The 18835-nt window shown below is 34.6% G+C and overlaps 1 protein-coding gene across 3 annotated transcripts in view; it reads right to left on the bottom strand.

Moving 5' to 3' along the window:
- The window catches only part of LOC131675502 (methionine-R-sulfoxide reductase B1-like), a 104148-nt gene extending 92049 nt beyond the window's left edge, over positions 1-12099 (bottom strand). Inside the window, exons 1-2 of one of the 3 annotated variants that reach the window (XM_058954510.1) lie at positions 11906-12094; positions 11412-11584 (exon numbers count right to left, since the gene is read on the bottom strand). In XM_058954510.1, coding sequence (XP_058810493.1) covers positions 11412-11584; positions 11906-11991 — 259 coding nt within the window. In that variant the 5' untranslated portion in view covers positions 11992-12094. Of the gene's footprint in view, positions 1-11411; positions 11585-11905 lie in introns of all 3 variants that reach the window. The other 2 variants (XM_058954509.1, XM_058954508.1) reach the window with 2 other exon arrangements.
- Between the last annotated feature and the right edge of the window lie 6736 nt (positions 12100-18835).

An 18835-nucleotide genomic window follows, 5' to 3' on the forward strand; every position in this document is an offset into this window, starting at 1 on the left:
AGAATCCTTTCGTATAATTCGTATTATGAGATAAAGTTTTTAAAAAATTGTAATAAAATCTATGTATTACTAAAAGGTCATCTTTTATTGGGCTCATAATTTTTATAGTTTCGCCATGCCAATACCATTGAGGAGAATTAATGTATAGAGATTGATGTTGATAATTAGCTTTTATTATTATTAGTTTATACGGAGCTGTCAAAACAACGACTGTTGAGAAGAATAATAAAACACTTTTTTAAAGCGATAGTAACAAAACAATCATGCTGCGGCAACTTCAGCTTCGAACGAAGAATTCGCATTCGAACGTAGAACTCGGTTCGTTAAACTCGCCACACCATCAAACGTATTCGCTCCGTGCACGATACCGACCTAACATCTGATGGCATAAAGCAATCAGAGCGAGTATCCCTCGTATATAAGATTAATACAGGAGTTTGATAAAAAGTGTAAATATTAATTACTTTTCATAATTATGTGTGTCAAAATCACTTGTAATCCTGTAACATTTGTTGACGAATATTGAACTACGCGGATATAAGTAAATATTGTGTATATTTTGAACTTTTTATGTTCACATGAAGTTTATACGTTAGTCATGAAGATACGAGGTGTGTTCAAAAAGTAAGGTGACTTTGTATTTTTAAGAAAAAATATTTATTTATTTATCAATATTTATGTTGTTCCCTTCAAAGTAATCCCCCTCAGATACAATACACTTATGCCAACGGTTATTCCAATCCTCAAAGCACTTCTCATAAGCACTTTTCGGTATAGCCTTGAGCTCTTCCAGCGATGCAGTCTTTATCTCTTCAATCGTTGCAAATCTCCGTCCTTTCATAGGTCTCTTTAGTTTTGGAAACAAGAAAAAGTCACATGGGGCCAAATCCGGTGAATATGGTGGCTGAGGCATGATTGTGGTGTTGTTTTTGGCCAAAAAATCTCTCACAAGCAAAGATGAGTGAGCAGGGGCATTATCGTGATGCAAAAGCCATGAATTGTTTTTCCACAATTCTGGGCGTTTTCTTCGTATTGCTTCTCGTAAACGGCGCATAACTTCAAGATAATACTGTTTATTGACCGTACGTCCATATGGTAAAAACTCCTGATGCACCACGCCATGGTAATCGAAGAAAACAGTGAGCAAAACTTTGACATTTGATCGAACTTGGCGTGCTTTTTTCGGTCTTGGCTCATCTGGGCTCTTCCATTGGGACGATTGGACTTTGGTTTCGATATCATAACCATATACCCATGATTCGTTACCAGTTATGACCCTTTTAAGTAAATCTGTGTCGTCGTTGACGTCATTCAACAGTTCTTGAGCGATGCTCATGCGACGGTTCTTTTGGTCAAAATTTTCCAGAACAATTTTCTTCACTGCTTGAACGTTTTCATCAGTTGTTGACGCGTGCTTGGGCGTCCAGAGCGAGGCTCGTCATTGGCATCTTCCCGGCCATCTTGGAAGAGTTTGTACCACTTGTAAACATTTTTTTTACTCAGAAAAGTTTCACCGTATGCCACCGTCAACATTTCAAATGTTTCGGAGCACTTTATTTTATTTTTTACACAAAATTTGATGCAAATCCTTTGATCCATATTTTTCGATAGCAAGAAATCGCCGAGCACGCAAAACACTTATAACCTTTACGCCTCTCACAACCAAACAAAAAATGCTATACACTTGAAACTTGGTACAGATGTTCGGAAAAAGTGTACCAACATAACAAAACAAAAAAATCGATAATCGAAAGTACGTTGCCCGTGAAATTTGAAGTCACCTTACTTTTTGAACACACCTCGTATATGGAGGAAAGAAAGGGCAGAGGAATACGGGGATTTATTGGGGAAAAAATGGAGGGCAGAAGAACTAAGAGGGAATTCAACGCAGGCAAAGTGGAATAATTTGGTAGAGAAAATAAAAGTAACAGCCGAAGAATTGAAAATGAAATGTAACAGAAGGGGGGGGGAGGTTAAACAGAAACAAAGAAAGCGAGATAAGGATGCAAAAAAAGAGAGTATGAGAAGATTTGAACATATGGAGAGCAGACAGAACGGTGGAGAAAAGAGAGGCTAGGGAAAGATAGAAAAGCAAATTAAAAGAGATGATAACGAGAAAGATAAGGAAGGCAAACGAGAAAGAAATCAAAATCATGGCAGCAAGCAGGGACAAGGGGGAATTCTGGAAGATAGTAAATAAAGAAAAACCGAAGAGAAGCAGAAAGGGGAAAAAAATTAAAAGAGAGAAGTGGGCCGAGTACTTCAAGAATTTACTAGGAGAAACAGAGGAAGGGAGAAGGAACCCGAACGACGAGGAAAGCACGAACCAGGGGGAAACGCGAACGAGGGGACAGAAGAGGGGGAGGTAGAGGACATTTTAAACAGGCGGATAAGTGAGAAAGAATTTAGAGATGCTTTCAAACAAATGAAAAACGGAAAAACAGGGGGTCAGGGCAGACTCTCCACTGAATTCATAAAGGAACTACCGGACAAAAACAATGATAGAAATTTTCAATGAATTATGGGACATGAACGAGATTTTAGGGGACTGGGAAATAGCACGAATTTACCCAATATTTAAAATTAATGAGGAGGAGGAGACTAAAAATTATAAGGGGTATCGCTGCTAGACTGCTATAAATTAATGACGAAAATAATGGCCGGAAGAATCAGTGAATGGGCAGAGAGTAATAAGGTATATAGAGAAAGCCAAGCAGGATTCAGAGGGAAAATAGGGACGAGAGAGCACATTTTTGTAATAATTCGATTATAGGATATACGCTAAAAAGGAAAGAAGGGAAATGGTATTTAGGATTCATTGATTTCAAAAATGTGTTTGATAGAATAAATAGGGATAAAATGTTGAAAAAATTACAAAAAAAGGAGACAAGAGGGAAAATGTTGCAGATGATAAAAACAATTTACAAATCTACAAAGAATAAGGTAATATCTAATGAGGAGTTATTAGAGAGTTTCGAGATGCACCAGGGGGTAAGACAGGAGTGCCCACTGAGCCCTAGCCTATTCTGTTTGTTCATGGACGATATGGACAATATTTGGGAAAAGAATGAAATAGGAGAAACGGTAGTGGGAGGGAAAAAATTCTATTGTTTAAAGTTCGCGGATGATATTGTAATTGTGGCGGATTATGAGGAAGGGATGACGGGAATGTTGAAAGAAACAGAAATTTACAGTGACGGAATAGGAATGAAAAGTAATACAGAGAAAACTAAGATAATGATTTGTTGTGAAGGAAAAATAGGTAAAGAGAGGGTTTTTACATACAAAGACAAAAAAGTAGAGGTAGTTAGGGAATTCAAATATCTGGGATACTGGTTTACTCAAAAAATGTAAATACAACATATATAAATAAAATAACAGGGAAAGCAAATAGGACAATCAATACGATGTGGGGTATTTTAAAAAGGGGAAAATAGAAAATCTAAGGAAGAGGCTATATCTCTTGGACAGTCTAATAAAAGCGGGATGTTAATATGGGGTAGAGATTTGGAGGTGACAAAAATGGGAAAATCTTGAGAGGGTGCAAAGGAAATTTATAAAAATGGCCGTGGGATTAAATAGTACCACGCCAAATAATATAGTTGCCATGGATGCAAGTAGGGCGTCGATAGAGTTACATACAGCTAGGAGGGCAATGGAGTATTTCGTTGAGATAGAAAAAATAGAGGAAGGGAGATGGCTAAAAATTTGTTTGAGGAAGGAAGTGAGGAGCATACTAAATAATAATCCGATGAAATGGGGAAAGAAGATACTAATGCTATTGGAAGGGGTAGGGGATGGGGAAATTCTAAAAATCATATGGGGCAAAAAAGAAGTAGAAAAAACAAAGGGCAAAATAGAGATAGGAATAGAAACAAAAGCAGAACAAGAACTACAAAGTCTGTGGGGCAAAATAGACGGGTAACATATAGCGAACTTTTTAAAAAACTGAAAAAGGCGATGGGGAAAGAGATTTATTGAGAAGACAGGAAGATTCCGGGATGGATAAAAGAACAATAGGCGAGAATAAGATGTGGGAACGTGGGCAGAGAACGAGCGAAAGAGTATAAAGAAAGTGAGTGCAGATTCTGTGGAGGAAAAAAAGAGAACTTGGAGCACATGTTAGAATGTAGGAAAGCAAAAGTGGAAATAGGGGGTAGATGGATAACGGTGCTTGAGGAACAAGAAATTACTGGTAGGGGAACGGAAAACAACAAAAAATTGATTGCAATATTAAAGGGGAGCCCGAACAGAGCAATTAGTAACTATATATACATTTTCGAGAAGTTGGCCAAATTGAGGAGAGATAGCGAGCATCCTGAATAAGAACAGAGGCAGTAGGGTAAAGAGCAAATAAGGGAGATGGAAAGTATATATGTGAAAATATTTATATTGTTAAAGCGAATATAGGAGGATTACATTGTAACGATGCGGTTGAATTAAGGTAGTTTCTTAGACTTTAAGTGGTAATGTTGTGACGGAGAATCTCGGCTAGGCCGATCTCGTCCGTTTGGCTCTCGCAAATGTCCGTGCGCCGCGCCAGGCTGAGAGTGTGTACGTTTGGCACACACACTCATGCTTGGACCTTTTGTTTACGAGGTGCTGAACACGGGCTGAGCTGACGACTGGAGCGATGCAGATGGCGCAGAAGAAGAGAGAAAGAGAGAGAGAGAGAGAGCGCTTGAATTGCGGATCGCCGCGGAAAATTCGAGGAGTCTCTGCTAAGCGATGAGCAGAGGAAGTCGCGCGCGCGGATAAAACCGACGGTGACGGTTTTTCAAAGTTGGCCTCGCGACCTCGTCGACGATCGTTCGTTTTGGAGACACGCCCGGTGCGCGGACGAGTATCGGAGTGTGAGGCTGGGTCGCGCCCAGCCATGTCCCGAAGTATACCCGGCACCGGTGCGTGTGAGTTACCGACGAGGTGCACGGGTGCGCGCGCGAGCAGTCAGGACGTGCTGTCGTCCAGAACGATAAAGAGGCGGCGAAGACAACAGCAACGACAATTAACGAGCGGGTTGCCGTTGAGGCAGCAATATTGTGGAGCAAGCGAGAGGACGAGCGAGAAGACAGATAGCGACGACAAAAGAATATACCAGCGAGACGGTCAGCGAGGAGCACACCAGTGACGTCACGGTGCAGAGCGCTCCAGCCGTCGGAGAGGCTGAAGGTCGAGGTCGGTGCCGTATTTTTCTCTTGTCTCTCTCTCTTGCATGTTTGGGCGTCAGTCCATGGCTGGTAGCACAGCAGACCTGCTGGCTACCCGTTGATAGTCTATCAGCGAAAAGTGTTTGTCGGGCATTTGTTATAATATTTAGTTTTTATAAGGGAATCGGCAGGCTGACCAGCCACCGATTCACCTTCGCGTTCGCGTTTGTTATTGTGCCACTCGTAGTGTGTAAGTCCGAGGTTGCCGTATTGTAATCGTTTGTTGACAATTAAAAGACTAGCGTATTAATCCGATGTTGTGTTTATTCGCCGCTGTATCACTCCTCATCCCGACTTCGGATCTGTGCGTTTAACGTGTTTATGCTCGACGCGTTATTCAGTCGTGGGAACGTCTTTTGCTTCCCGAATCCCCGAATAAATAATTAGTGCGGACGGTCGCGAGCAACCCAGACGGGTACGGCCGGAATTCTCCGTTATAATGTAAAGTGAAAAATTTTGTAAAAGGCCATGAAGGCTATACATGAGCAAATAAAATACTATATTAATAAATATTAATAAATAATTTATTATACAAATAAATTCTATAGTGAACCAGATCACTATAACAAACATTCATTAAATAAAAAAACCAAAGAATTTTTTGAATAATAACTTTAATTGTTTAAGAGAAAGTCCAAATAAGGCTGAAGTTATTAGTTTGATTGAAAATGGAAAGAAATAAAAATCTAAGTTCTACTATATGCGTCCGAAACATGTACTGATAGATTCAGTAAATGACGTGCGCCTATGTGTACGAGAGTCGTTTGAAAAGTCCGTGCAAAAATAAAAACTGCTTGATTTTTTTTAATAAATCTTTTTTATTTTTCAACATAGTCTCCTTTTAGGCTTATACACTTCATCCAACGCTACTCTAGTTTGTTAATCCCTTCCAAATAATAGGATTTGTCCAAGTCTAAAATAGGCATTCGTTTCTGCAATCACCTCCTCGTTTGAATAAAATCTTTTCCTCGTCAGTCATTTTTTCATATTAGGGATCAAATAGTAGTCCGACGGAGCCAAGTCTGGAGAATAGGGGGGATGTGAAACGAGTTGGAACCCTATCTCCATCAGTTTTGCGGCCATAACTGCTGAAGCGTGAGCTGGCGCATTGTCGTGGTGGAAGAGGACTTTTTTGTGGGCCAATCGTGGACGTTTCTCTAGCAACTCGGTTTTCAAACGATCCAATAACGATGAATAATATTCGCCTGTAATGGTTTTACCCTTTTCCAGACAGTCAATGAAGATTATTTCTTGCGAATCCCAAATGACAGTCGCCATAACCTTCCCGGCCGAAGGAATTGTCTTCGCCATTTTCGGAGCAGATTCCCCCTTGGTAACTCATTGTTTAGACTATTCTTTGGTCTCAGGAGTGTAGTGATGTATCCATGTTTCATCTACAGTGATGAAACGACACTTAAAGTCTTCCGGATTTTGCTGGAACAGCTGCAAACCATTCTTGCAACACTTGACACGATCTCGTTTTTGGTCAATCGTGAGCAATCGCGGCACCCATCTAGCGGATAGCTTTTTCACGTCCAAATGTTGGTGCAAAATATTATGTACCCGTTCGCTCGAGATGCCTACAGTACTAGCAATCTCACGTACCTTCACTCTTCTGTCAGCCATCACCATATCATGGATTTTATCAATGATTTCTGAAGTAATAACCTCTATAGAGCGTCCAAAACGTTCAGCATCTTTTGTGCTCATATGGCCACTCCGAAAATTTTGAAACCACTTACAAACCATTCTAATCGAAGGTGCACAATCACCATAATGTTTATCAAACTTCTGTCTAATCTCCTGAAGCGTTTTGCCTTTGAAAAAGTAATGTTTAATCAATACACGAAATTCTTTTTCGTCCATTTATTTACAACCGCTCGATTTCTTTGATTGAAACGAATGTAAAACGCAAAGTAATTGGCCGATCTGGCTGAAACTTGGTGTGTGCTCTTCCAAGATATGCCACTAACTAAAAATAACCTTGATACGCACTAGTAGCGCCATCTCTCTGACTTTGCACGGACTTTTCAAACGACCCTCGTATTTTATGCAAATTTTGATCTATTTCTAATTGTTTTAAGAAATTTCATTGATCAAACACAATTATTGATACACCGAAAGAATTCGCCATTTCAGAAGTTTCCTCAGCAATCTCCATCTTGTTCAGCTGTTTCATTAAGCTTGTAATTCTGTTTTTGATTTCCTTTAACGTGAGATATTTGTAATCTTTTTCCATTATAATAGCAAGCGACACATATTCTCTTTGTATTTCGTAGCCAAGTTTGTGTTTCCTAGTATGGGGGTTTATGATTTATTGAGAAATTTATACAGCTCATTGTAACTTAATAAGAGTGTTACAACCATAGCGACATCAATATCGATCGCAGCTGCATTAATCTGAGTTTTTAGATCGGTGGAAGGAAGCTTCTCAGAGCTAATTTTGGTTTCTTTTTAGTGGATCTATTAATTCTTGCAGCAGTATCATTATTTTTTACATCCTTGTCTATTATAGTGCCATCTGAACTCGCGATTGATCTTTTTGCAGGTTTCTTAAGGAGAGTAGTGTCATTAAATTTCAGGTTTATTCCCTTTCTGTTTTCGAGTTGTTCAGTTAGTTATGTATTTTGGTTAACTCTAGTAACGGACTCTAAATCATCACTAGATTGCGGTATTATCACTGATTGGATAGTGGTGCTGAAGTTCATTTGTGTATTTTGGTGTGTGCAACTTTTGCAATATTTGACTGAATGGCGTTCTTCGTGACAAATAAAACAAGTAATTTTGTCGATAGAAATATAAATTCTATATAGTCTCGTCACAGTTTATAGAAAATTCTGCTGGTAGCTTTGGAATGTCATCAAGTTCAGTGTCGAGTTGTTTGCGAAAGCGTCAAATATATTAAAATGCACTGTCACTGTAACCAAGTCTTATATTACTCGTTTCATTTTGGATTTATGTTTTTTAACTTTTTAATTTTTTCGTCATGAGGCATGCAAGGATGGGGATTGAAAAAGATAACGTGCTTAGTCTCTGCTATGTAGTGACGTACCTCTAGCATATATTCTGCAATATCAATAATATTGTTTCCATCTTTTGTTAGTTCGATAACTAGTATTACATTATTGAGGTAACAACAGAATCTATTCTGTGAAATTTTTGATAAGGGCTATGATGTTGGTCAGTAACGTTTTAGTTGCAATTCGCTTCAAGTACTCAATTACTTCGACACCTTCGACTGTGTCCAACAGAATAGCTTGTTCTTTCTTCGGAAATAAACTATTGCTTACAACCTTGAAGAATAAACTTCAATTTAATGATCCGTTTCTTAGCACTATAATTTAATTTAGCGTTACACTTACAAGAGAACGTTTCCTACCCTCCGCCTCCAATTTTACTGTATTTGGATGTTATAGTTTACTGAAAAATGAAAAATACTTGTTTTTTTTTATCAACGAAAAAAGCTTTCAAAGGGGTGAAAGCCATCCTCCAAAATCATCCCTCAGACCAGTTTTCTATCAATATTAATTGAAACCAAAAATATTAATAAAAAACTGTTCTGAGAGATGATTTTCGAGGATGGCTTTTAATAGGGTGAAAACCATCCTCCAAAATCATTCCTCAGATCAGTTTTCTATTAACATTTTCACCCCATTGAAAGCCATCCACGAAAATCATCTCTCAGAACAGTTTTCTATTAATATTTTTGGTTTCAATTAATATTGATAGAAAACTGTTCTGAGATGATTTTCGAGGATGGCTTTCACCCCATTGAAAACTTTTTCGCCGATAAAAAAACAAGTATCTTTTATTTTTCAGTAAACTATAAGACCCAAATTGCAGTAAAATAAGAGGCGGAGGGTAGGGAACGTTCCCTTGTTAGAGCATTATTTTCCATTGTAGAATTTTTGGCAGTTTGTTGCATTTGGGACATTATAAATCTATAGCTTTGTCTTATTATCACTTATTCAAAATTATAAATAGTCACAGTATGCCGCACGCTTATTACATTGGTCGCTAATCCGCAGAGATACGTAAAGACATCTGACTCGTGCAACTGATCGAACCGTATTTTCCCGGGTATTTTACAATGGAATTTTTTTATTTTGATTTCAGCAAACGGTCGCAATAATATTCCATTTGTTATTCACGTACCAATCGCCATTTTTTTCCAAAAAATCATACGGATGTGATCGGTTAGTATTAAAATAATCTTGATTAAATCACGGCATATGGCAGTTTGAACCTTGAAGCATGCGCTCAAAAATCGTAGCAATTGTTAAAAGCTTCTTTTTATGGCAATGTTATTGCAGAAAAGCTTATCTCATTCGAATAAGTCTAAAAAATATTGGTATAAGTCTAAAAATTAAGATAACTCAATAATTACAATGATATCAAACTAATTTTTTTATCATTATTAAGATCCATTGATATTGTTTATTGGGATTCCAAGTGCAAAAGAGAGCTTTTTTCATATTTTTTAATTTTATTATGTTACAACGGCTGAGACAAATTAAATTTTGTGACTTTAAAGTACAGCATTGTATTTACAATTTCATACTATAAAACTTTGTTCCTGTGCATGATCTTCGTATGTTTGCTCGTTTATGAGTAAAATGAGAAGTGTCGAAAAAGAAAGCTATTATCTGCAATTTATAACTTAAAGCATTTATTTTGCAAAGAACAATGAAAAATTGATGTTGTTAAATAACAAATATTTGTACTAATTAGACTAGACTAATCTTGAGGATTTTTACTATTTTCAAGTGTCTGACATATTTTTCCTTAATAACTTTTCATATAATTAATATTTTGAGAGAAAAATGTAGGGAAAAATTTACTTCAATATGTATGTGTAAAACCCAAAAAAAATCGATAACCTAATGTCTCCGAGTTCATTAAAATAGCTAAGAATCACCCATAAAATTAATCTTCAATGGAAACTGCCCACATTGTTTACTATCCATAATGTATGTGTATTACTTATTTAATTTTCAGAAAAAAGTTGATTATTAAGTACAAAAATTGCACAAATTTTATATATATTTTTGTACTAATTTTGTCATGTGTACAAACTTGTACATTTATTTCCAGTGGCAAATTAAAGCTTTTACAAGGTGAAAGGTGCACTTTAAATTTAAACTGAATTATTTTTTTTTTTTGAACTGAATTAATCAATTTATTTATATACAATTAATGAAAAAATTCCAATTTTATGTAAGTTACAAATATTTTATTTTACACAAAATTGAATTTTTTTTTAATGTCTTTTTACTGATCATATATAAACAAATACATTAATTCAGTTCAAATAATATTTTTATTAAAGGGTAGCCACTATCTTTTAAAAGTTTAAGTTAAATCATCGTTTGTTAAAATTCAGAATTTCATTTATAATTAATGTTGAAATTAAGAAACAATTGGAGAATTGCTTGGTTTTTCATCATATCTCACAAACATATTTTAATTTTTACATTCCTTCTTACTGTGTTTCTTACAAAAGGAACAAATTAAACAATGGAACCTACTTAAGTGTTGGAGTCACAAATGAAGATGCCAAGAGTCGTTGAATATGCATGGAAAATAAGCACTTATTGACATATTGAAAATCGAGATACTTGTAACAGTTTTGAATCGATATTATACAAGTGCTTTTATAAAATGACTGGTTTCTTGTTTGATTTTAATAAATATTAATAAGGTTGAAATATTTAGCACTTTTAATTATTAATAAATAACAAGTTTAGTTAAACATTTTCTACTATATGATAATTATATATTTATAAAAATTATTGTTTGCTAAATTGATGTCATACTATTTTGAGTTCCTCTTTTTAGCTTATCAAAAATCATCTTAAAAATACGAATATCTCTACTTTTTATAATAGAAATGATTAAAACAAAAAAAATTTCTAGGACAGAAATGGTCTACATATTTGATAATCACAGTATAAAATTCCCATAAGTATCCTACAACAAACGATATTTCATTAATGATTACTCTGTATAAAACATAAAAGCTTGCAACATATATTTGATAAATATACTTTATATACATTTTTTAAAACTATAATAAAAAAAATAAATATGTATCTTAACCTTGAATTTAATCATTTGTAAAATTTTTATCAAAGTTAAATCCTACATAAAGTTTTTAACAATAATTCTATGAATAATAATATTACACATAGATTTAGGACTTACCAAGACTAGTATCTTTCTTAAGAACAATTCGCCCTTGATCTAAAACTTCATTAAAAGCTGGCCATCCACATCCACTATCAAATTTATTTTTAGAAGAAAAAAGTTCTTGGCCACAAACAATACAGACATATATGCCTTTTCCATTAAACTTGTTATAACAGCCACTGAAAGGTCTTAAAAATAAAAAATGAATTTGAAGAATAAAAAAAATCACATTTTTGAAGTGGTGAAGTAATCTTCAACTGCATGTCGTAATTGAAATAATTTTTGACAAGTACATCACTTAAATTATATTTTACCAATTTGAAGCATATACTAGTAAAATTTTGCAACAGTTTTAGCATTATAAAAATAGTCAAATAGTCTTATTAAAAAATGTATAAATTTATGACATCTAAATTCAAATCTCTGAATAAGTTTACAATTATAATTATTATCCTAATGATTATTAATCGTTATAAAACATTGTAACAATATATAATTTTAGTAAATACCTTTCAGTCCCCTTCTCCTGAGTAACAAACCACTGAATAGGTGTTAATCGAATTTTCAAATCATTTTTACATATTTTTACCTCCATTTTTTTAATTCTTTAAAAGAGTATTCTATTATATTCCAATACGTCCAATGACCAATACGTACTTCAAGAATCATGGAATCAGGGAGTAATAGAGAAGGAGATACAACTCCAGGTATAAGAAATGAACCGACTTAAGCGAGCAAAATCATCAGATTCACTTATCGGAATACCCCCAAGTAGCATCAGATCCATCTAGTGAGCGCCATCCGTACCCTGTAGGCAGCCAATTTTATCAGAGGTTAGAAGCTTGCTGAATGCTGCGAGTGCCAGGTGACCACGTCTGACCTCAGACGTCTAGTATGAGCGCTCCGTGTTGGCTAAAGACCGAAGCGATCGCATGCCAAAAGGGGAATATGTCCGTACGATTACACGGAGAGAGAGGAATGTCTGAGCAGAGCAACGGCGTACGTCAACTCACTGGCTGGAATGCATGTTTGACTTTCGGAGCTCGGTCGGTTTATCGCGCTCGGACTTGTTATGTATATGATCGGCCTTTTTGCATTTTTAGGTTCATCGTAGGTTAATTAAGCTATTTAGTAAAATCCAAACATAAATACTTAATCTTAAGCCCCCTTCTTCTTGATAAACATATGCAACTTTCATGCTATAAAGTATCCAATGCATCAATAGTCGATGTAGCTAAAGTGCTCGGCTCATGCTTCCGTTTTAACCCTTGCGGGTTCCACTCTCGTTCGATCAACTATTTTTATTAATAATCCTTATTTATTTCATTTTTTCATTGTTTATAGATTTTACAGAACTTATGAATATGTTAATTGGTATAATTATTATTAAATATTTTTTAATATATTTACATGTAAAAAAATTATAAAGTTATTTAATTCTGTTTTCATTTATTAATATTTACGAAACGTTATCCTGAAAATCATTAATTCATGTATTATTCATTCATTTATTAATTAGTCATTTTTATTTTTGTTTTTGTTCTTTCTAGTTGTGTTACAATAACATATATATAATATCGTACTATATGATCTATAATAATAGAAACTCACCAGTACGCGTACGCGCGCGCAGGACTTTTTGATGCTTAAATGTAATTTTGACTATACAAGGCTATAGAGACCGAGAAAAACCGGCGGCAGTCTTAATTTCATGTAATAATGTGTTAAATTATACTTGAAATCCACATTCGAAAATTTTTCCGTGACGAACATAAGTCTGTCACGTCGATACAAAGAATAAGTACGTGACGAATTATGATAAGTAAATAACGGGTTATGGTAACAAACCGGCTATCGGTAATTTAATTTCCTATTATATCAACCCTCTCGGGAACATTTGTAAACCTATCTAGCGGGATAGATTAGTCTAAGCACGTCTCCATAATATTTCCACGAATATTACTCACCGCATATTAATTCGGCGAAAACACAGAAAGGGGCACATCAGCCTACGGTATAAAAAGGCTGGATCGGGATCCGCAAAACACAGTTCAGCAGTTTGGCAATTCAGAGCAATTCAGTTTGCACAGCATACGTTTCGCGCAGTACTAATTGAGTTATTTTTTAAGTCTAACTATCCGGCTACTCAGAACCGGAATTATACTCTGCTAAGCATTATAAAAATTGTCTTTAAACAATAAATCTTAAATCAAACGCAAACACCTGAGACTGTTCGTAAAAATCTCTTCTAAAATCCAATCCTAATAAGGTAAGAAACTGAGTTATCTACTTAAACGCGCTACATATAATAAAGGCGTTATCCCTTTAACCAACCTCTGCTTAACTCCTGACTAAGATCCAACTTTTACCAACGCGACAGTATTTGTATACATTATTACGTCTAGCAGTGACATCTCCTCGCCTAGACATAACAAGTTATAACATTAATAGAATAAGTACTGTAACGTTTGATCCTTATCCTACGTTATTAAATAAATAGTTCGGGCTCTAAGATACTATATATTAATAATCGCGTTTCCGAGAGTAAGCAAGAAGTTGACACGCGAAAGTTCTTTGAGTTTTGATATTGCTACAATAAACTAATAGTGAGCACAGTGATATCCACGTAGTTCGCCGTTTCGACGAGCCGTTTGAAATACAATTGTGTACTGTTGCAAATATCGAGGGAAAGCCCGACAGCGCCGCAGCGAATACTCAATTTAATTTCTAGGTAATATTAATTTTGGAGAGGAGATAATCGAAGGCTGCTTTTTTATCATAAGAGAGAGAGAGAGTCTTATGAATTAAGCACTCAAATTATCGTCTAGGAAAGGAATAGCAAGCTAACCACTGAATAATGAAAATTAGTCTCAGGAAAAAGCTGAGTCTTTATTTCAATCAATGCTCGCGCTGCTAGGCAAGGTAGTATTCTAAGTCCTCCTGCCGCAGCGATGAGCGAATTTATACTTGCGAAGACGGCTCCTTTCTACGCTTGGTAGCCTCTACAACGCTATTTTTGATATTCGCATAAACTTTGTACAGGTTTTATCACAAAATGGCTCGTTCGAAATTGAAAATTAGTGACTTAAAAAATTAAGTAGATGATAACGAATTTTTTAATATAAATCGTTTTTCAAGGAAAAATCGCCTCTTAAAATAATAAGTTATTTAAGTTAGATAAGCGAATAACACGGAATTTACAATAAATTTACGGAAGATTTTTACATCAAAAAGTCAATCGTGATAAGTGGAACATTATTCAAAATGAAAACCGTTAATTTAACAATCCGGTTTTGAATAATAATTAAATAATGAATTTTAACGGGGGAGGTTATCTGAAAAATGGAAAATTTATTTAAGAACAAACTCCCACGATGCAGAGCAAACCGCCGCTCCGTTAAACACGTATGATAGTACGTGTATTCGCCTTAACGTCAGATGATTTATCTTAGTTGTCTTCTATCAAACGGAGTTGAACTCACCTTAAGTCACGAGTCTTGTCACACTCGATGAGTTTTAAGAGTGAGCGACTTTACTCCTAATTTTCTTAATCCCCTAGATGTAATCAGATTAAAACCTAAGTCCAATGCGAAAACAGCCCGACACAAATAACATTTTATAAAAAAAAATGATCATATCTCACGTATGTCTAATTGTACTTCTCGAAAAAATAATTATTTGTTATTGCACCATTATATTTCTCATAAAAAATAAAAAATATCGTTATCGATAATTCACCTCCTATTTATTCGCATAAAAGACATAATTAAGCAAAAATAAATTCACAGAAAAATTGTACCTTCTGTAGTCTAAATTGTACCATCAGTACAATTCTATAAATTTGTTTCTAAAAGAAATAATAGGACAATTACAAATTACCACTAATTGTTACAACGTACAAGGATGTCATCCGGAAATGCACTTTGCGCAGACGTAGAGCTTTGTAATTGTCCTATTATTTCTTTTAGAAACAAATTTATAGAACTGTACTGATGGTACAATTTAGACTACATAAGGTACAATTTTTCTGTGAATTTATTTTTGCTTAATTTTGTCTTTTATGCGAATAAATAGGAGGTGAATTATCGATAACGATATTTTTTATTTTTTATGAGAAATATAATGGTACAATAACAAATAATTATTTTTTCGAGAAGTACAATTATACATACGTGAGATGTGATCATTTTTTTTTATAAAATGTTATTTGTGTCGGGCTGTTTTCGCATTGGTAACCTAAGCCTTTTTCAATTACTTAAGCTACTAGGAAAATTAAATGACCAAAACGGCGAATAAATTTAACAGACTTTAATTAATAAAAATCACTAGTCTTTGTAGGGCCGAAAGACTAACGCACGCGAATAGGATTTTACAATTAACTATATGTTCGGTGAGAAAGAGAGAGAGAGAGAGAAGATTCAAATTCTACCGCGAACTAACGCTCGACGCGAATACAAAAAAATAACGCTAACACGATTAGACAAACTACCGAATGTATTTTGTATCGCATATAATGACGGTAGGTGCACCTACCATGCGGTGCAATTACGGTGATCAGACGTAATTGTTGATGCAAAATATCAACTGCGGCTGCCCCTCGATTAATCGGCTGCGCTGCCTTACATTGCGTCTGATTTGCTGCAATCTGCTGCTGTATTGTCCTGCTGCTTGCTGCTGCAATGCTGTTGTTGCACACACGCACGTAATAGTCCCAGAAAACTTATTATCGACGAAAACTAAGTGCAACACAAAATCGGCGGTAGTGATACAAACACAGCTGAGGCGTAACTGCCTATTTAAAAGATCGCACGCCCCCTCTCTCTCTTAATTGTTCGAACTAACGCGCGAGAAGCAGAATCGCGAACGGATCGATTAATTAAATCGACTACCGTTGCAGAATTCGTAAATTCCTCTTTTAGCCATTATAAAATCAACAAACGAGTAACAATCGTTATCATTAATTTTATAGGTACGTACAATTGAATCGCTATCTCGCAACGCAATTTTAATTGTTTAAATAAATTATAAATTTTTTATTTATTGATAACTCAGTCGAAAATCAGTCATCAAAGTGTCAAATTCCTGCTTCTCGTTCTTAAGGTGCTAGGATTGCTATTATATATTCGAATTTGTATCATATTTATTTGTTGCAAAATTACTAGCGATATTTACTTGTAAATTAAATTAAACTAACAAATACATATTGAATGATTATAATAACTTGAGATTCGAGATTATCGGATGAAAATTGACTGAAAAAATGCTTTTGTTCATAAAAAAAACTTTGCAATTATTGATTTTGCATTGTAAACAATAAATTTCCCACGCTCGTGATGTCACGCTCCTTATATGGTCTTGTTTTCGCCGAATTGCCCTAACATATTTACGCGTATATGTGAAGAGCGCCTTAGCTCTGATACAACTTTTATTTAGTTTTTTATGTATGACGGATTGCTGTTTTGCAGTGGAAAACGAAGGAAAAGGCAAATCAGACTGGACCGTTATAGTACATAATATTCAAATGATGTAATTTAAGATATTTTTATGGAAAATTTGTAAATAATTCATACATACAATTCTTTATACACAAAATTTTTAATATTATCATTACCAGGAGAATCTATAAATATTTTCAATGAATCCCAAGATAAAACTCAAGATAAAGCAACATATAACAGCCCGTGGTTACAAACATAATTTCTTGAATCGATTTCAATTTTTTCCAAAGTTTGACCTTGTGTTTATTAATTGTCATTTCAAACTCTAATTCATAGGAAATTGTCGCCATTTAAAAGCAAATGGATATTCATTTTCTGACAAATACAATGTTATACGATTTTAAAGACAATTTAAGTTTTTTCATCACCCATTAATATTTCACATTTTAATAAATTATTACAAAATTCTGAAATCAGTAATCTAGTACTATTACATGAACCTTCATTGGTACTCAGATTTCGAATAATATTTACTTTCAATTTTGATTCGTAAGACGGAAAAGATAAAGGAAATAGTGTGTTCAAATCTTCTATTAATATAGCCACTTAAAAACTTTCATTATCACAGTTTTCTGTACTGTCTATACTTGTGTATATTTTTTCTGTTGTATTATATAATAAAATCAACGACTTTATAATTTATTCCATTAACGTGAATATTTCGTGAAGATTTTTTATCTTCAAAACTAATTGACTTTCTATAGTGTTTATAACGTAATATTTCACCACATATGTAATTTACTGTGTTATACGTTATCAATTATTTTAATACAAATTTGAGGAAAATGTTCTAAGTTCAAGGTATCTTGATTATCGTTTAATATTTCATCACCAATATTTAATAAAAATGTAGAAAATTCAACTTTTTCTGGTAAAGCACGCATATTTTAGGTTAAAGAAAATTTGACAATATTTTTCCATTGTAAAAGATGATTTAAAGATAAATCGACAGTTTTTCTTCGCGTACAATCGATTTTTACAGGAAGCATTTGTCTAAAATCTCCTCCTACAATAATTGTTTTTCCACCAAATAATTTGTCATTATTCATTATATAACCTAGAGTTTTATCCATTATTTCAATAGCATATCTTGGAGCTATAAAAGCTTCATCCCAAATAAAGACATCTGTTTCTTTCAAATGCGTACTGATCTTTTGCCTCAATTCAGTAATATTCATGCTTGAATTACATTAAAATTATTATTAGGGAAATATAAAATTCTAAATATGCTTTGAAATCCTTATTAAATTTATATTCGCCAATAGCAATAAATTCAAATTTAATAACGTAACAGATTTGGAGATATTCAGCTGTATAGGTAATGGGCAGTGCACCATATCAGTTTTTTTTTCAAATAAATAGAACCGTTAGCTGATTTTAACACTTTAATTTTCTTTATATTTTAAAGTAAATATTGGTATATATGGTATCAAGCTTTCCATAGGATTTTCTATTTTGACAGATATGTTATTTTAACTGTGTGAACTGTTTTTTTTTTTCAATTATTCATTTTGAATTATATATGTAACTATTTGAAGAGTTTGTTTACATTTATAAATTAAATTCCAAACATTTAATAAATAAATTAAAGGTACCGAAATCATCTCATAGAATTTTACATGAAATATCGATGTATAATTTTCTTCATTTGTGGCAGGGCTACAGCGAGTTCGCTGGCCCTGTGCACGGCACTATCCTTACGTGAACGTGAACGGAGCGACCGAGCATGTGCTGTAACAAAGGGTACATGCCTGTGTCGTTGCAGGGTCAGGAGAGAGGAGTGTAGCGGCCAGCGCAGTAGCGCTGAGAGAGAGAAAGAGCGATAGCGAAGAAAATTTTTGAAAGGAAAGAGTGGGGAGAGAAGCGGCGCGTGGCGACAAAAAAAAAGGTATGAAGAAAAGAAGGGCAGTGAGACGCGAGCTGAAGATTAAGAAGTTCGCC

The sequence above is a fragment of the Phymastichus coffea genome, unplaced genomic scaffold (genome assembly GCF_024137745.1).
Source record: "Phymastichus coffea isolate CEN01 unplaced genomic scaffold, Cenicafe_Pcof_1.1 PCOF00024, whole genome shotgun sequence".
NCBI lineage: Eukaryota > Metazoa > Arthropoda > Insecta > Hymenoptera > Eulophidae > Phymastichus > Phymastichus coffea.